The sequence below is a fragment of the Cetorhinus maximus genome, chromosome 18 (genome assembly GCF_964194155.1).
Source record: "Cetorhinus maximus chromosome 18, sCetMax3.hap1.1, whole genome shotgun sequence".
Taxonomy (NCBI): domain Eukaryota; kingdom Metazoa; phylum Chordata; class Chondrichthyes; order Lamniformes; family Cetorhinidae; genus Cetorhinus; species Cetorhinus maximus.
The window spans coordinates 74445990-74466782 of NC_135896.1; the positions used below are offsets into that span (position 1 = coordinate 74445990).

A 20793-nucleotide genomic window follows, 5' to 3' on the forward strand; every position below is an offset into this window, starting at 1 on the left:
AGACACTTGGAGGCTTACAGCTGCTTTTGATCTCACATTGCCTCTGCTCTACATACACAAAATAATTGTCTTGTTATACCTAGCACAGCCCATTGAATGTTAATTCTCATTGTATCACCAGCCACTTTGAACTCCACCTCTCTAACAATAAAACCCCTTTCATAGTACCAATTCTATTAGTAATACAAAATATTGCTTGGTCTCTGCTAGCTAGGTGCCAGAATTTACCCCACTTCTTGAATGCTCTGTTCAAAAAATGCAAATGCACTCTACCTCTCTGTTTACATCTCAAAACTAGTACATATCAAAGCACCCAGTTGGTTTTAATCCAATTAAGACACACCCACAAATTAAACCTCTATTTTAAATGAAAAATATTTTCCAATATGATTATATACATTAATAGCTTCATGACACAATATTCCCCCATTGGCAGCAAGTACCTAAGCTCTGGAATTTTCTCCATAAACCTCTCTGCCTCTCTCCCCTCCTTTAAGACTCATTATGTGGTCCAGAATCAAATTTTGTTTGATCATCGCTCCTGTGAAGTACCTTGGGTCGTTTCACTATGTTAAAGGCACTATATGAATGCAGGTTGTTTTTATTGACAGTGAGAGGATCCCCTTGGATTGAAGTTAATTGTGGATGTAGGTCAGACAGGAGAAAAATATTCCACAAAGGATTTGCAGCCTCTGAAGCAACCGGAAATCATAGCCCTTCGGTGCAGTCTGTTCTGTGTCATTTTGTTCCTTCAGTGTCATTTTTGGGACAAGATAATGTCAACCATGACTAGTCATTTCACCTTATCCAGAACCAGTAGAGGACATAGAATGTACTTGAAAGGGGCTGGGATGGAGGGAGTGGGTGTGGTGGTGATATTTCAGTGAGTAGTGGTAATCTATGGAACAGGTCACTTCGGACCTATGGTTCCCAAAGCTCTCCACCTCTGGGGTAGGAAACTCTCACATCTAGGTCTGTTGGAGACTTATAGATGGAGATTGACTACAACGGTTAGTCAACATTTCTGGAACTCTTTGCGCAAGAGGGTGGTGGCAGCAGAGACGATGAATGATTTCAAAACGAAATTGTATTGGCACTTAAAGGAAATAGATCTGCAGCACTATGGGAGATAGGGCAGAGGAATAGGACTAACTAGCATGAACTCAGTGGACAGAATGGCCTCTTTCTGCACCATAGATGACTCTATGATGCTACAACAACCCCATTACCATTGTATAATGTGGCTAACAGGACGGTAGAAGGTGAACTAGAGGGACCTTAGTCTTTTTTCATCTAGCAACTCCTGTGCTCACTTCCAGAGCTGTCTTTCCGTGTCTGGATGTGCGGAGGAAGTTTGGAGATTGTCCCTTGCAGCCGAGTGGGGCATGTCTTTCGCAAGCGGCACCCATACAGCTTCCCTGAGGGTAATGCGCTCACTTATATAAGGTAAGCACGCACTGCCTGGCTCCCTCGATGACTCATGAATTAGAACAGGATTGGGGGTGTGACATCTCAATGACAATGCAGTGAGGGGAGGATGATGCATATTGATAGATTTTTGTCAGGAAAGGGTTTTAAGGTGAGTAGATGGAGTTTAATACAGATCAGTCAGGATCGAACTGAATAGCAGAGCAAGCTGGAGAGGCTGAATGTCTTATGTTCTTATTTGCAGCTTAGGAAAATTGGGAGATGCAAAAGATGTGTTTTGAAAGTCTCCTTGTATCCTAGTGGACCCATGACACATTAACCTCCATTAACCATACGATTGCACGTACAGTATTAAGAGTAGCACTCACCAAGGCTCCTTCGACAGCACCTTCCAAACCCACAACCTCTACCATGTAGAACAGGTTTGTCCAACCTTTTTATTTGGTGGGGGGGCAGGGGGCACATTCCCATTTTCCTCTCACTTATGGGGCTGATGAGCAAATTTCAGAAAGATAAGGTTTGGCACAACATTAAACGTGAATTTCAAAATAAAGTTGAGGTATGAAGAGAAGAAACAACTTGCTGAGCAAATATAAAGTAATGTTGAAGCAATAAACTGACAATTAGAGAAAGAGTAATTCATAATGATCATCATTAGAGTGTGAGAAGATAGAGTCTGTTTGTCTGGCTCACTCCCAATCTCTTGAAGCTCACTCACTCACACCCTCACCCAAACTCACTCTCCCCCACACTCACTCACACCCTCACCCAAACTCACTCTCCCCCACACTCACTCACACCCTCACCCAAACTCACTCTCCCCCACACTCACTCACACCCTCACCCAAACTCCCTCTCCCCCACACTCACTCACACCCTCACCCAAACTCACTCTCCCCCACACTCACTCACACCCTCACCCAAACTCACTCTCCCCCACACTCACTCACACCCTCACCCAAACTCACTCTCCCCCACACTCACTCACACCCTCACCCAAACTCCCTCTCCCCCACACTCACTCACACCCTCACCCAAACTCACTCTCCCCCGCACTCACTCACACCCTCACCCAAACTCCCTCTCCCCCACACTCACTCACACCCTCACCCAAACTCACTCTCCCCCACACTCACTCACACCCTCACCCAAACTCACTCTCCCCCACACTCACACCCTCACCCAAACTCACTCTCCCCCACACTCACTCACACCCTCACCCAAACTCACTCTCCCCCACACTCACTCACCCTCACCCAAACTCACTCTCCCCCACACTCACTCACACCCTCACCCAAACTCACTCTCCCCCACACTCACTCACACCCTCACCCAAACTCACTCTCCCCCACACTCACTCACACCCTCACCCAAACTCACTCTCCCCCACACTCACTCACACCCTCACCCAAACCCACTCTCCCCCACACTCACTCACACCCTCAGCCAAACTCACTCTCCCCCACACTCACTCACCCTCACCCAAACCCACTCTCCCCCACACTCACTCACACCCTCACCCAAACTCACTCTCCCCCACACTCACTCACACCCTCACCCAAACTCACTCTCCCCCACACTCACTCACCCTCACCCAAACTCACTCTCCCCCACACTCACTCACCCTCACCCAAACTCACTCTCCCCCACACTCCCTCACCCTCACCCAAACTCACTCTCCCCCACACTCACTCACACCCTCACCCAAACTCACTCTCCCCCACACTCACTCACACCCTCACCCAAACTCACTCTCCCCCACACTCACTCACCCTCACCCAAACTCACTCTCCCCCACACTCACTCACCCTCACCCAAACTCACTCTCCCCCACACTCACTCACCCTCACCCAAACTCACTCTCCCCCACACTCACTCACAACCTCAGCCAAACTCACTCTCCCCCACACTCACTCACCCTCACCCAAACTCACTCACCCCACACTCACTCACCCTCACCCACCATGTGAGTGGGTGTGATTGTGTGTTGATGTGCGAGGGTGAGGGTGAATGGGAATCCTGAGATTGCAAGTGAGTCAGACACATACACTTCTCACACTCACTCACCCACTCCCCCACACTCACTCACTCCCTCTCCCAACCTCACTCACTCCCTCTCTCTCCCACACTCACTCACTCTCCCCCACACTCACTCACTCTCCCCCACACTCACTCACTCTCCCCCACACTCACACTCACTCTCCCCACATTCACTCACTCATCTCCCCCACATTCACTCACTCATCTCCCCCACATTCACTCACTCTCCCCACACTCACTCTCCCCTACACTCACTCACTCTCCCCACACTCACTCACTCACTCTCCCCACACTCTCTCTCCCCCACTCCCACACTCTGTCTCCCCCACACACTCACAATCACTTACTCTGTTTCTCCTGCACACTCACATACTCACTCACTCCCCCACACTCACTCACTCCCCCACACTCACTCACTCCCTCTCCCACACTCACTCACACTCTCCCCCACACTCACTGTTCCCCACACTCACTCACTGTTCCCCACACTCACTCACTGTTCCCCACACTCACTCACTGTTCCCCACACTAACTCACTGTTCCCCACACTCACTCACTGTTCCCCACACTCACTCACTGTTCCTCACACTCACTCACTGTTCCCCACACTCACTCACTGTTCCCCACACTCACTCACTGTCTCCCATACTCCCAGAATCACTCACTCTCTCTCCCACACTCAATCACTTTCTTTCCTCCACACTCACACACTTACTTACTCTCTTTCTGCCCCACACTCTCACACTCATTCACTCTCCCCCACATTCACGCACTCACTCCCACACTCTCACACTCACTCACTCTTCCCCACACTCACACGCCCACTCACTCTCTCTTCCACACTCGCTCTCTCTGTCCCCCACACTCAAAAACTCACTCATTCACTGTCTCCCACACTCACTCAGTCACTCCCACACTCACTCCCATTCTCACTCTCTCCCACCCCCATAATAACTCACTGTCACTCCCATACTCAATCACTCTCTCTCCCATACTCACTCACCCTCTCCCACACTCACTCACCTTCCCCCACCCTCACTCAGTCCCACACCCACCCATTCTCCCATACTCACTCACTCTCCTCCCCCAGCTCATATACACTCCCACACTCACTCTCACGCTCACTTTCCCCCAACATTGGGCAGTGAGACTTTTCATCCACACCATGCACACCCCCGCCCCCCCAAACTGCCCGCACCATAGGTTAAATAAAGTCAAGGAGTTAAATGGGAGGCTCAGAGATTGAAGTGGGAGGAATGGGTTTCAGTTCATGGGGCACTGGCATCAGTACTGGGGTAGAAGGGAGCTATTCCGTTGGGAAGGGCTTCACTTGAACTGTGCTGGGACCAGTGTCCTGGCAAATTGAATAACTAGGGCTGTAGAGGGGGCTTTAAACTAAATAGAGGGGGGCAGGAGGGTTCTGGAGAGAGGATAACTAGGCTTACAAAGCAAAAGGATATGATGGCATTGCAGGGCAGCTATTTAGGTAAAGATACCCAGAGTGTGATAGGAAGGGACAGAGTGTACAAACATAAAAAAACAGCAGCAAATAGGGTCAAAGGGGGAAAAAATGGTAAAAAGGCAAAATTAATGGCCCTTTACTTAAATGCAGGTAATATTCGGAACAAAATAAATGAATTAACGGCACAAATAGAAGTTAATGGCCATGATCTTATAGCCATTACGGAGACCTGGTTACAAGGAGATCAAAGCTGGGAACTAAATATTCAGGGGTTTGTGACTTTTTGAAAGGTCAGGCAGGAAGGAAAGGGTGGTGGGGTAGCTTTGTTAGTACGAGATGGAATAAGTACAATAGCAAGAAATGATCTTGGATCGGAAGATGTGGAATCCATATGGGTGGAGGTAAGAAATAACAAGGGGAAGAAGACGCTGGTGGGAGTCGTCTATAGGCCCCCTAACAGTAGCTATGCTGTAGGACAGAGAATAAATCAGGAAATAATGAGGGCATATAAAAAAGGCAGTATATTAATCACGGGTGACTTTAATCTCCATGTAGATTGGGAAAATCAAATTAGCAGAGGTGGACATGAGTAAGAATTCATAGAGTGTATTCGGGACAGTTTCCTGGAACAATATGTTGTGCATCCAACCAGGGATCAGGCTATTTTGGATCTAGTAATGTGTAATGAGGCAGGTTTAATAAATGATCTCAGAGTAAAAGATCCCCTAGGAAACAGTGACCATAACATGGTGAAATTTAGCATTCAGTTTGAGAGTGAGAAACTTAGTTTGGAAACATCTGCACTAAACTTAAATAAGGGTGATTACAAAGGAACGAGGGAAGAGTTGGCTGGAGTGGACTGGGAAAGGAGTTTAGCAGAAAAGACGGTTGATGAACAATGGCAGACATTTAAGAAAATAGTTCATGACTCACAACAAAGATATATCCCAGTGAGGAAGAAGGATTGTAGAAAAGGGATAAACCAACCATGGTTAACCAAGGAAGTTAAGGATAGTATCAAAGTGAAAGAAAAAACATACAATGTGGCAAAGATTAGTGGTAAGTCAGAGGATTGGAAAAGTTTTAAAAACCAACAGAAGATGACCAAAAAGAATAAAGAGGGAGAAAATAAACTTTGAGGGTAAACTAGCAAGTAATATAAAAATGGACAGTAAGAGCTTCTTTAAATATATAAAAAGGAAAAGAGAGGCCAAAGTCAATATAGGCCCCTTAGAGAATGAGGCTGGGGAAATAATAATGGGGAACCAGGAAATGGCAGAGGAGCTGAATAAATACTTTGCTTCAGTCTTCACAGTAGAAGACACTAAGAGCATACCAAAAATACTAAATAATCATGGGGAAAAGGTCAGGGGAAAAGGAAATAAATACAATAACTATCACTAGAGAAAAAATGCTAGGGAAACAAATGGGGCTAAAGGCCTATAAATCACCTGGACCTGATGGGTTGCATCCAAGGATATTAAAGGAAATAGCTGCAGAGATAGTGGATGCACTTCTAGTAATCTTCCAAGAGTCCTTAGATTCTGGAAATGTCCCAGATGATTGGAAAACTGGCCAATGTAACACCCTTGTTCATAAAGGGAGGGAGACAAAAAACAGGTAACTATAGGCCAGTTAGCTTAACATCTGTCATTGGGGAAATGTTGGAGTTTATTATAAAGGATGTACTAGCAGAGCATTTAGAAATGCATAATCTAATCAAGCAGAGTCAGCATGGCTTCATGAAGGGGAAATCATGCCTGATGAATTTATTAGAATTCTTTGAGGAGGTAACAAGCAGGATAGATAAAGGGGAACCAGTAGGTGTAATATATTTGTATTTTCAAAAGGCATTTGATAAGGTATCACACAAAAGGCTACTTAATAAGATAAGAGCCCATGGTGTTAGGGCCAGTATATGAGCATGGATAGAGGATTGGCTAACTAATAGAAGACAGAGAGTTGGGAAATGGGGGGCATTTTCAGGATGGCAACCTGTAACTAATGGAGTGCCACAGGGATCAGTGCTGGGGCCACAATTATTTACAGTATATATTAATGACTTGGATGAGGGAAATGAATGTATTATCACTAAGTTTGCGGATGACACAAAAATAAGCGGAAAGGCAAATGATGGGGATGACAGAAAGAGTCTACAGAGGGATATAGACAGGTTAAGTGAGTGGGCAAAAACGTGGCAGATGGAATATAATGTGGGAAAGTGTGAGGTTATGCACTTTGGCAGGAAGGGAGTTGAATATTGTTTAAATAGAGAAAGACTGCAGAAAGCTGCAGCACAGATTTGGGGGTCCTTGTGCATGAATCCCAAAAAGCTAACATACAAGTTCAGCGGGTAATAGGGAAGGCAAATGGAATGTTGGCCTTTATTTCAAAGGGAATGGAGTATAAAAATAGGGAAATCTTGCTAAAACTATACGAGGCACTAGTTAGAGCACACCTAGAATACTGTGAACAGTTTTGGTCCCCTTATCTAAGGAAAGATATTCTGGCATTGGAGGCAGCCCAGAGAAGGTTCACTAGGTTGATCCCGGGGATGGAGGGATTTTCTTATGAGGAGATGTTGAGTAGGTTGGGGCCTGTACTCATTGGAGTTTAGAAGAATGAAAGGTGAACTTATTGAAACATACAAGATTCTTAGGGGGCTTGACAGGGTAGATGCTGAGAGGTCGTTTCCTCTTGTGGGAGCGTCTAGGACCAGAGGGCATCATCTCAGAGTAAGGGGCTGCCCACTTAAAATAGAGGAGGAGGAATTTCTTTTCTCAGAGGGCAGTCAATCTGTGGAATTCCTTAGCGCAGAGGGTGTAGAGGATGGGTCATTAAGTATATTCACGGCTGTGATAGACAGATTTTTAATCAGTAAGGAAAGCTAGGGTTATGAGGAAAAGGCAGGAAAGTGGAGTTGAGGATTATCAGATCAACCATGATCTCATTGAATGGCGGAGCAGACCCAATGGGTTGAATGGCCTACTTCTGCTTCTACGTCTCATGGTCTTCCGGCCCAGCAGTGTCTCCCTCCCCCAACCCAGCCCGGCCCGACAGTGAGTCTCCCCCAACCCAGCCCGGCCTGGCCCAGCCCAGCAGTGAGTCTCCCCCAACCCGGCCCGGCCTGGCCCAGCCCAGCAGTGAGTCTCCCCCAACCCGGCCCGGCCCGGCCCAGCCCAGCAGTGAGTCTCCCCCAACCCAGCCCGGCCTGGCCCAGCCCAGCAGTGAGTCTCCCCCAACCCGGCCCAGCCCAGCAGTGAGTCTCCCCCAACCCGACCCGGCCCGGCAGTGAGTCTCCCCCAACTCGGCCCGGCCCGGCCCAGCCCAGCAGTGAGTCTCCCCCAACCCGACCCGGCCCAGCAGTGAGTCTCCCCCAACCCGACCCGGCCCAGCAGTGAGTCTCCCCCAACCCGACCTGGCCCAGCAGTGAGTCTCCCCCAACCCAACCCGGCCCAGCAGTGAGTCTCCCCCAACCCGACCTGGCCCAACAGTGAGTCTCTCCCAACCTGACCCAGCCCAGCAGTGGGTCTCCCCCAACCCGACCCGGCCCGGCAGTGAGTCTCCCCCAACCCGACCTGGCCCAACAGTGAGTCTCTCCCAACCCGACCCAGCCCAGCAGTGAGTCTCCCCCAACCCGGCCGGCCCAGCCCATCAGCGAGTTTCTCCCAACCCGACCTGGCCCAACAGTGAGTCTCTCCCTCCCCGACCCAGCCCAACAGTGAGTCTCTCCCTCCCTGACCCGGCCCGGCAGTGAGTCTCTCCCTCCCTGACCCGGCCCGGCAGTGAGTCTCTCCCAACCCGACCCGGCCCAACAGTGAGTCTCTCCCTCCCCGGCCTGGCCCGGCAGTGAGTCTCTCCCAACCCGACCCAGCCCAACAGTGAGTCTCTCCCTCCCTGACCCGGCCCGGCAGTGAGTCTCTCCCAACCCGGTCTGGCCCGGCAGTGAGTCTTTTCCTCCCCCCACCCGGCCTGACACAGAGAGAATCTCTCCCACCCCCACCCAGCACGGCACAGCGGCCTCTCTCTCTCTCTCTCTTCCCCCATCCCCATACCTCTTTCTCCAGAGCCCACTTGCTGCTGCAAGTGTTGCTGTTCCTCCAATCACAGACTTCTTCTCTTCGGGAGAGGGCTGGCTGGGGGTGGTTCCGCCGGGGGTGGCAACGGAGGCTGGTGGGTACGGAATTTCATACTGATGGCCACCATGCTGGTTCCCCAGCTCCATTCCCCCCCAAGGCTGTTTTCTGGAGATGGGAAGGGTCAGGGGAGCGTCGGCGGCGGGGCTACCCACCTGTGAGTGGCAGGTAGCCAGTTGTCCCTGTTAATGGCCACTTGGGGTGAATTGTCAGAGGCCAACGGGGAATTTTGTTGAGGCCATCCCCTGGGATCCAGGAAAATGGTCCCAGAGAGGTTAGTCAGTATTGGATTGGGGAAAGTGGGAAACTCTGCAATTGGAGGAGGGTTAAATTGACATGCACATCCCAATGACATTAGTAGGCTGTGACTTTGTTGTTTAAATTAGGCCCCCAGCTCCTCAAGAGGGTGTCCTTCTCACGCCTGATTTCAGGCTACTTAGGCTGGTAGGGAAGCAGAAACATGTCATAAACCCCTTTATTCCACCCCCCCCTCCCCAAACGCCATGTTATTTCCTTCCTCCTGGGTGAGGGGGGTTGGTAAAATACCCCTATAATCAGCAATCTGACCCACAAATGCCACACATGTGGTCAGTGTGGGAGTTGGATTCATACCAAAAGTATAGAGAGCAGTTTGTTATTCTGAAGATGGAGCAAAGACACAATGTTAGGGCAGAATAGAGGAAGCCTTTCTGAAGCTGGTTAAACTATAAGAACAGCATTAGACTATTTAATCCCACCCTTGAGTGTTTTCTTCCATTTAGCTAGATCATGTCTGACCTGTAATTCAACTCTATTTACCCACCTTTGTTCCGTATCACATTTCCCCACAAAAATCTATCAATCTCATTCTTGAAAGTTCCGACTGACCCCTAGTATCCACAGCCTTTTGAGGACGAGAGTTCCAAATTTCCACTGCCCTTTATGTGAAGAAGTGTTTGTTGACATCACCTCTGAATGTCCAGGCTCTAATTTTCAGGTTGTGCTTTCATGTTCTGGATTCCCCCACCAGAGGAAATAGTTTCTCCTACCTTTAATTATTTCAAACTCCTCGATTAGATTGCCTCTTAATCCTCTAAACTCAAGGGAATACAACCCAAGATTATGCACGCTAACCTGCAAATTCTTGTTGCTAAGCAATGCAAGGTTACCATTTTTATGTTAATTGCCAATTAGGATGACAATCATCATAATCTGTTGGAGTTAACAAGTGCCCCCCTCTTAAAGGAGCGCAGAAAATAAACTGTAAATTTATAAATAAAGGGAACTTATCACACCAAAGCATAATGTTGTTCTTGGTGTCAACACCAGTCCCTCAGGTGTCCTCCTATTGTAAAAGGCCTCAAGCATACTGCCAGACATTGCTTGCTCCCTCTCCAGGGTCACCCATAGCCTCAGAAGAGAGGCAGGCAGTCGGATTAAACAAACCTCCTCAGCTGCTTGTTGGCTGAACAGATGCATGACCACCTTAGTCAGACCCAGGAGCAACCCATTGAGGAGGTCCTCCCATCTGCCTGCTCACCTTCTGCACCGATTGGTCAAAGGTCAGGAGCTTGGGACTGAAAGTCTAAGAGCAGTTCATTAAATAATGGAAGCAGGGCTGGCAATACAAAGTTAGCACCTAGAGTACACAATTCAAAACTGAGGCAGGTGAAGTTAACAGAGGAAACAGAAATATGGTGAGTGAGTCAGACAGGAGGGGTGATGGGCTGGTAATAAAAAGAGAAGAGGGAAATAATTAGTTTAATATGCATTAGTCTAGGCTGTTTGACCTCATTAATCATGGGTGGTAAGTTGACAAGTTCCTGTTTTATTTTAAGTTCTGATATTGTAAATATTGAAGAACGTCTACATGTGTTTGTTGAAGGAACACCAAACGCACTGTGGAGGTCTGGATGGATGACTATAAACAATACTACTATGAAGCCAGGCCCTCAGCTGTTGGAAAGGCCTTTGGAAAGTAAGTCTGTGAGATAAGCAGCTTCCTTTCCATTCATATTTCTTGTCTCTTCCTTATAAATCCGCTGAATTTCTATCTATTTCAATAGAGCACGTTGTCACTTCTCAAACTGCTGCACACACAATGAACTACTTCAAAGTTGAGTGACCTTTATTACATAGGAAACAGTGGCAGCCATTTTGTCCACAACTCACAGCAATGAGATGTTTCTGATTTTTTTTTTGGCACAGTGGCTTGGGCATAGGGAGAATGACCCTGCTCTTCGTCAAATATGCAGTGGGATCGCTAAAGGCCACATCTCATCTTAAAGACAGCACTTCCAGCACTGACAGCATTCCCTCAATACTGCACTGACAGCATTCCCTCATTACTGCACTGACAGCATTCCCTCAATACTGCACTGACAGCATTCCCTCAATACTGCACTGACAGCATTCCCTCAATACTGCACTGACAGCATTCCCTCAATACTGCACTGACAGCATTCCCTCAATACTGCACTGACAGCATTCCCTCATTACTGCACTGACAGCATTCCCTCATTACTGCACTGACAGCATTCCCTCATTACTGCACTGACAGCATTCCCTCAATACTGCACTGACAGCATTCCCCCATTACTGCACTGACAGCATTCCCCCATTACTGCACTGACAGCATTCCCCCATTACTGCACTGACAGCATTCCCTCAATACTGCACTGACAGCATTCCCCCATTACTGCATTGACAGCATTCCCCCATTACTGCACTAGCAGCATTCCCTCAATACTGCACTGGCAGCATTCCCTCAATACTGCACTGACAGCATTCCCTCGTTACTGCACTGACAGCATTCCCTCATTACTGCACTGACAGCATTCCCTCATTACTGCACTGACAGCATTCCCTCAATACTACACTGACAGCATTCCCTCAATACTACACTGACAGCATTCCCCCATTACTGCACTGACAGCATTCTCTCAATACTGCACTGACAGCATTCCCTCATTACTGCACTGACAGCATTCCCTCATTACTGCACTGACAGCATTCCCTCAGTACTGCACTGACAGCATTCCCTCAATACTGCACTGACAGCATTCCCTCATTACTGCACTGACAGTATTCCCTCATTACTGCACTGACAGCATTCCCTCAGTACTACACTGACAGCATTCCCTCATTACTGCACTGACAGCATTCTCTCAATACTGCACTGACAGCATTCCCTCATTACTGCACTGACAGCATTCCCTCATTACTGCACTGACAGCATTCCCTCAGTACTGCACTGACAGCATTCCCCCATTACTGCACTGACAGCATTCCCTCAATACTACACTGACAGCATTCCCTCAATACTACACTGACAGCATTCCCCCATTACTGCACTGACAGCATTCCCCCATTACTGCACTGACAGCATTCCCTCATTACTGCACTGATAGCATTCCCTCAATACCGCACTGACAGCATTCCCCCATTACCGCACTGACAGCATTCCCTCATTACCGCACTGACAGCATTCCCCCATTACTGCACTGACAGCATTCCCCCATTACTGCACTGACAGCATTCCCTCATTACTGCACTGACAGCATTCCCTCAATACTGCACTGACAGCATTCCCCCATTACTGCACTGACAGCATTCCCTCATTACTGCACTGACAGCATTCCCTCATTACTGCACTGACAGCATTCCCTCATTACTGCACTGACAGCATTCCCTCATTAATGCACTGACAGCATTCCCCCATTACTGCACTGACAGCATTCCCTCATTACTGCACTGACAGCATTCCCTCATTACTGCACTGACAGCATTCCCTCAATACTACACTGACAGCATTCCCTCAATACTACACTGACAGCATTCCCTCATTACTGCACTGACAGCATTCCCTCATTACTGCACTGACAACATTCCCTCATTACTGCACTGACAGCATTCCCCCATTACTGCACTGACAGCATTCCCCCATTACTGCACTGACAGCATTCCCCCATTACAGCACTGACAGCATTCCCTCATTACTGCACTGACAGCATTCCCTCAATACTGCACTGACAGCATTCCCCCATTACCGCACTGACAGCATTCCCTCATTACTGCACTGACAGCATTCCCTCATTACTGCACTGACAGCATTCCCCCATTACTGCACTGACAGCATTCCCTCATTACTGCACTGACAGCATTCCCTCATTACTGCACTGGCAGTGTCAGCCTGGATTGTGAGCTCAAGTGTCTGAAATGGGGCTTGAGTCCACAACCTTCTGAGTCACAGGGTAGAGTGCTATCCCCTGAGGCATGGCTGACAGGACAGGACCAGGTGATCTCGGTGTCCTGCCAGTGCCTCTCTGTATCCAGAGGATCAAAGTCAAAGTCCCCTTGAATTTCTGATTGAGTCCCTTCCAGGAAGTGCAAGTAAAATGGGGCACTTGTGAGCACAAACATGGCCGTATTTCTAACAGGTTGAATCCCTTAGTTATAAACTGTGACCCTTAATTGGTGCTTGAAGATCCAGAACTTAGTGCTGTCTGTTTTAGTATTGCAGATCGAGTGCAGCTACGGAAGAAGCTACAGTGCAAGTCCTTTCAGTGGTACCTAGAGAATGTCTATCCTGAGCTGAGGTAGGATTGCTGCAGGTTTCCAATTAGCTTCTTCTCTTACCCTTTGTTCTCTGTCCATTATTAGGGTTTACAATTCTCAACTGTCCTTCCCTTGTGATACAAGCACGTGGAATGGAAATAAAAGATGCCTAATTAATAAACTCACTAATACAAACCATTACTCGCAGACCAACAATTCCCATGAACAGAGAACTCCTCAGGGGTTTGTAAGCTGTGTCTTCCAGGCTACTCATGCCATCTATGTGCAAGACACAATTTATATACCTAACTTATGATCATAATTAATAATCATACTAAGCTTACATCTGCAGGTTTCCTGTTTCCAAAATCTTATTTTATTCATGTTATTATATTTTTATCGCAATGTTTTTTGCACATTGTAAAACCCTCTGTCACATTGATATTGGCGGCTGCGCTATGTAAACTTGTCACACTGAAATTGCACCTTCTAGCCAGTGGTGGTGCTGCACTGCAGTTAAATGGGGACTGTGCTGCATCAATACACCCTGGCTTAACTAACCCCACTTCACCAGAAGGTTAGACTTGCTGTTGCCCCTCTTTGCACAATGACATAGGAGATCAATTAGAGACAGGAGCTACTTACACCTTTTATTACAGTTATTATTACTATGTACACCTGGCCTGATAAACAGCAGCAGCAACAGCCTGCCACCTGCCACCAGGCTCAGCAGCAGTGTGCTTCAGCAGCTTTCAGGAACAGGAGACCAGGGGGCGAGAATTTTCTCCCTGTCGGGAGCGGGCGCAGGCTGGCGCGGAGCTGATCTCCACCCACAATCGGCTACATGCCACCATCTTATGTGGGCGGGCCAATTAAGACCCACCCAGCGTGATGTACACCCAGTAGCGCTCAGCACATGCGCAAAAGAGTGCAGAGCTGCCTCAGGGAGATTAAGTTCAAGTTCAAACCTCAAAATAAAAATAGTTAAAAATCATTTACACATGTCCCCTCATGTGACACTGTCACTGTCACATGAGCTGGGACATGTTTATCAAATGTTTAATAAATATTTATGAATTTAATAAACCCTTCATGAATCCTCCCGCCCGTGGATCAGGTTTCATGAAAAACCCGAAGGCCGCCTGGGCTCTTTGCCTGCCCGGCAACCTTTACGGGCAGCCCTGTCAAATTGCTGAATTAGTTTATTAATGGCCTTAACCGTCCTTTGACAGTTCGGCGGACGCGCAGCCGATTTCAGTGCGAGCCTGCCAAACGAAAGATCGGAATGACACACGGTGACATCGGGACGCACACCCGACGTCATCGCGCGTCATTTTACGCATCGAACAGAAGATTTTGGCCCGGGAGTGGGGCCTGCCTTCTGAAGCACATTCTTCCTGTTCCCAGGTCTGTTATGTTGTGTTGTTGAGCCTGGAGGCAGGCAGCTGCTGCTGAAGCTGCACATCCTCTAACTGGTGGGATGGTGTTGTTCATGTTACATTCTAGAGAGTAACAGTAAGGCACAGAGTCATTACAACACAGAAGGCGGGCATTTGGCTTACCAAGTCCATGCAGGCTCTCTGTGGAGCTATTCGGTCATTCCATTTCCCCGCTCTATCCCTGTAGCCCTGCAGGTTTATTTCCCTCAAATGCCGATCCAATTTCTTATGAAATGATTGATCATCTCAGCTTCCACCACCCTGGTAGGCCGTGAGTTCCAGGACATAATCAACTGCTATGTAAAAAATTTCTTTCTCACATTCTCCATGCATCTCTTGCCCAAAACCTTAAACCTGTGTCCCATAGTCCTTTTGTTTACCTTACATGACCTGTCATATTCTTATACACCTCTATCAAATCCCCCCTCAAACTCCTTTATTCCAAGAAGAACAAGCCCAACTTCTCTAACCTAACCTTGTGGTGAAAATTCCTTATGCCTGGAACCATTCTGGAAAATCTCCTCTGCACCATCTCAAGGACCCTCACCTTCTTCCAAAAGTGATGTGACCAAAACTGGATGAATACTCTAGTTGTGGTCTAACCAGAGCTTTATAAAGCTTCTGCATAACTTTGTACTCAATATCTTGTATTCATGAAGCCCAAGATCGCAAAAGCTTTGCTAACTCCTCTCTCAATATGCCCTGCCACTTTCAAAGATCTATGCACATGAATCCCAAGGTCCTTTTGTCCCCTCTTTAGAACTGTGTCATTAACTCTATATTGCCTCTCCTTAGCCCTTCAGCCAAAATGCATCACCTCACACTTCCCTGTATTAAATTCCATCTGTTCCTTGTCTGCCCATTCTGTCAGCCTATCTGTGTTCTGTCGCATATATTTAATGTTTGTTGTGCTACTTATTAGGCCTCTTGCAAAGGGCTTCAGATTCCTGGGATGTGAAAGATGGCACCTGTACAAGTCGGACGAGTTGCACCTGAACAGAGCCAGAGTTTTGCTAGTGTTGTTGGGAGGGCTTTAAACTAACTTGGCAGGGGTGTGGGAACCAGAAGGGAGTATTGAAGAATAATACCAGGGCGCACAAAATACTGGGAGAGGCAGATAGCACTAGTATAGAGAATAGAAGGTTAATAGGTGGAGTCGGAGTAAGGGAGAAAGTCATGAAGTATAAATCAGGGTTACTGTGCATGTACGTGAATGCACGGAGCATAGTAAATAAGATTGGGGAGTTACGAGCACAGATTGCCATATGGAAATATGATGTGGCGATAACAGAGGCCTGTCTCAAGGAAGAGCACGACTGGGTGTTCAATATTCCTGGGCACAAGGTATTCAGAAAAGATAGGAAAGAAAGAAAAGGAGGAGGGGTGGCGGTATTGGTTAAGAAGAGCATTGCAGTGCTGGAGAAAGAAGATGTTCCAGAGGGTTCAAAGACAGAATCAAGTTGGCTAGAGCTAAGGAACAAAAAAGGTGCAATTATATTGCTCTGTGTAGTCTATAGACAGCCAACTAGTGAGAAGGATGTAGAGGAACAAATCTGCAGGGAAATTACAGAGAGATGCAGACATTATAGAGTAGTTACAAGTAGTTACAAGTTACATTATAGAGTAGTTTAATTACCCGAGTGTAGACTGGGATAATGGTAGTGTAAAGGGCGGAGAGGGGCAAGAGTTCCTAGACTGTGTTCAGCAGAATTTTCTGCAGCAGTATGTGTCCAGTCCAACAAGAAAGGATGCACTGTTGGACCTGATTCTTAGAAATGAGGTGGACCAAGTAGATCAAGTGTCAGTGGGGGAACATTTAGGAGACAGTGATCATTGCATTGTAAGGTTTAGGATGGCAGTAGAAAAGGACAATGTGCAATCCAGAATAAGAATAATTAACTGGGGGGAGCCAACTTCAATGGGGCAAGAACAGAGCTGGGCTGGATAGACTGAAACCAAATATTGGCGGGAAAAACTAGCTGAACAATGGGCTACCTTCAAAGAAGAAATGGTTTGGGCACAGTCAGGTTTTATTCCATCAAAAGGAAAAGGTGGGGCAAAGAAATCCAGAGCTCCCTGGATGGAGAAGGAAATAGAAATTAAGATAAAGAAGAAAATGTGTGCTTATGACAGGTGTCAGGTAGAAAATACAATTGAGAACCAAGCGGAATACAAAAGGTTCAGAGGGGAGGTGAAAAGCAAATAAGAGAAGCAAAGAGGATTTATGAGAAAAGACTGGCAGCCAACATAAAGGGGAATCCCAAAGTCTTCAATTGGCACACAAATACTAAGAGGGTAGTAAAAGGAGGAGTAGGGACCAAAAAGGGGATTTACACATGGAGGCAGGGGGCATGGCTGAGATGTTAAATGAATACTTTGCATCTGTTTTTACCGAGGAAGCAGATGCTACCGAGGCCATGGTGACAGAGGAGGAAACGCTGTCACTAGAACAATTCAAAATTGATAAGGAGGATGTGTTGGATAAACTGTTGGTACTTAAAGTTGACAAGGCACCGGGACCATATGAGATGCATCCAAGGACATTGAAGGAAGTAAGAGAGGAAATTGCAGCGGCACTGGCCATGATTTTGCAGTCTTCCCTAGATTCAGGGGAGGTGCCAGGACATTGGAGAATTGAAAACATTATGCCCTTGTTCAAAAGAGGTTGTAAGATAAGCCCAGCAATTACTGACCAGTCAGTTTAACTTCAGTGGTGGGGAAGCTTCTTGAAACAATTATTCGGGATAGAATTAATAGCCACATGGAAAAATGTGCTTTGATTAGGCAAAGCTAGCATGGATTTCTAAAGGGGAAATCATGTTTAACTAACTTACTGGAGTTTTTTGAAGAGGTAACAGAGAGGGTTGATGAGGGTAATGCTGTTGAAGTGGTGTACATGGACTTTCAAAAGGTATTCGATACAGTGCCACACAACAGACTTATGAGAAAAGTTATAGCTCGTGGAATAAAAAGGACAATAGCAACATGGATACAAAATTAGCTGAATAATAGGAAACAGAGGGTAATGGATGTTTTTCGGGCTGAAGGAAGGTTTGTAGTGGAGTTCCCCAGGGGTCGGTATTGGGACCCTTGCTTTTCCTGATACATGTAAATGATCTAGATCTTGGTGAGCAGAGGGCAATTTCAAAGTTTGCGGATGATACGAAACTTGGAAGCATTGTAAACTGTGAGGAGGACAATGTCCTGGGCTTTATTAATAGGGGCGTAGCGTACAAGAGCAAGGAGGTTATGCTGAGCTTATATAAGACACTAGTTAGACCTCAGCTAGAGTATTGTGTACAGTTCTGGGCACCACATTATCGAAAGGATGTGAACGCATTGGAGAGAGTGCAGAAGAGGTTTACAAGAATGGTTCCAGGGATGAGAAACTTCAGTTATGAAGATAGATTGGAGAGGTTGGGATTGTTCTCCTTGGAGGGGAGAAGGCTAAGAGGAGATTTGACAGAGGTGTTTAAAATCATGAGGGGGTTGGATAGAGTAGACAGAGTAAAAGGATCGAGAACGAGAGGGCACAGATTTAAAGTGATTTACAAAAGAAGCAAATGTGATGTGAGAAAAAGTGTTTTCACACAGTGAGTGGTTCGAGTCTGGAATGCACTGCCTGGAAGTGTAGTGAGGCAGATTCAACTGAGGCATTCAAGAGGGCATTAGATGATTATTTAAATAGAAACAATTTGCAAGGGTACAGGGAAAAGGCAGGAGAATGGCACTGAGTCATAATGCTCATTCTGAGAACTGGTGCAGACATGATGAGCCAAATGACCTCCTTCTGTGCCGTAACATTCTGTGATTCTGAAATAGTTTCTGGTTCTTGCCGTCTACCAAATGAGGCTTCAGATCCACATTGGTGAGTTCTCTAATAACAGTTAGTGGTTACCTACATTGTGAGGGAGTGGTGGTGGGGAGGAGAAGATAAGAGGGGGAAATGAACAATGCCTTTTTCAGATTGATTTGGTTCCAGTATCTGGTGCTGGAAATTTAAGATCACTTCAACACTGAGTGGACGCAATAATCCAATATCTGAGCCATGGCCAATAAAATTTAGGGGCTGAGATGAGTGGGTGGAAAGTCATGTGCTGGGAAGCATAGAAGCAGGAACCACCAGCATGGTCTTGAAATTGATCAAGCCAGGGGCAACACCAGGCATATCTACAATTGAAGTGCCAGCCTGGTGAAGCTAAAGCACAGGAATACATGTATGATGAATCACTGAATCGCCAAACTGGCATGAGGCCATTTGGCTCATCTCGTGCCAGTTCTTTAAAAGAGCTGTCCAATTTAGTCACACTCCACAGCTTTTTCCCTAGGACCCTGCAAATTAGTCTTCATTCAGTATATTTCTCCTTTGTGTTGGAATCATATCTAGCACAAAGGATGTTGGTTGTGGTTGTTGGAGGTCAATCATTTCAGCTCCAGGACATCACTGCAGGAGTTCCTCAGGGCAGGGTCCTCGGCCCCACCATCTTCAGCTGCTTCACCACTGCCCTTCCTTCCATCATAAGGTCAGGAGTGGGGATGTTCGCTGATGATTGCACAATGTTCAGGACCATTCGCAACTCCTCAGATACTGAAGCAGTCCATGTCCAAATGCAGCAAGACCTGGACAATATCTAGGCTTGTGCTGACAAGTGGCAAGTAACATTCGCACCACACAAGTATCAGGAAATGACTATCTCCAACAAGAGAGAATCTAACCATCACCCCTGATCTGAAGCTGAACTGGACTAGCCATATAAATACTGTGGCTACAAGAGCAGGTCAGAGGCTAGGAGTCCTGTGGCGAGTAACTCACCTCCTGACTCCCCAAAGCCTATCCACCATCTACAAGGCACAAGTCAGGAGTGTGTTGGAATACTCCCCACTTGCCTGGATGAGTGCAGCTCCTACAACACTCAAGAAGCACAACAGCATCCAGGGCATAGGAGCCCGCTTGATTGGCACCACATCCACAAACATTCACTCCTGCCACCACCAATGCACCATCTACAAGATGTACTGCAGGAATTCACCAAGGCTCCTTAGACAGCACCTACCAAACCCACAGCCATTAGCATATAGAAGGAAAAGGGCAGTGGATGTATGGGAACACCACCACCTGGAAATTCCTCTCTAAGTCACTCACCATCCTTACTTGGAAATATATCGCCGTTCCTTCACTGTCGCTGGGTCAAAATCCTGGAACTCCCTCCCTAACAGCACTGTGGGTGTACCTACATCACATGGACTGCAGCGGTTCAAGAAGGCAGCTCACCACCACCTTCTCAAGGGCAATTAGGGATGGACAATAAATGCGGCCTAGCCGGTGAGGCCCACGTCCCATGAATGAATTTTTAAAAATGCACCATGACCCTACACGCATGCACCCATTATTTTATTGAAAGACGAATCCTTACAAGCTTCCTGTCTTGACAATGACTGGGTCAAATCACACATTGTAGAGAATATTGCATGACACTGCAGCAAGCAGGATTAAATTACACTTTCCAGACAAACTGTTTTCTTGTTTTCCAAGGGAACCAATCAGAAATCTGGTCTGATCCACTTGTGTTGCAAATAAACACAGCCTTCTAACATAGGCAGATTCCTTAAATCTCACACTGACTTATGCAAACACCCGTTTGATTCCCAGCCAATGTCCTCCTAAGTGCGGTTTCCAAATCCTTCACCACTGGCACTGATTTGGCCACACTGTCAATCATCGGGTGTTTATTTTTCAATTCTTATGAAAATT

General features: G+C 47.0%; 1 protein-coding gene across 2 annotated transcripts in view; it reads left to right on the plus strand.

The window, feature by feature from the left end:
- The window catches only part of galnt16 (UDP-N-acetyl-alpha-D-galactosamine:polypeptide N-acetylgalactosaminyltransferase 16), a 195788-nt gene that overhangs the window by 112809 nt on the left and 62186 nt on the right, over positions 1-20793 (plus strand). For both annotated transcript variants that reach the window (XM_078562984.1, XM_078562983.1), the window contains exons 10-12: positions 1320-1446; positions 10931-11023; positions 13560-13643. In XM_078562984.1, coding sequence (XP_078419110.1) covers positions 1320-1446; positions 10931-11023; positions 13560-13643 — 304 coding nt within the window. The remainder of the gene's footprint in view (positions 1-1319; positions 1447-10930; positions 11024-13559; positions 13644-20793) is intronic.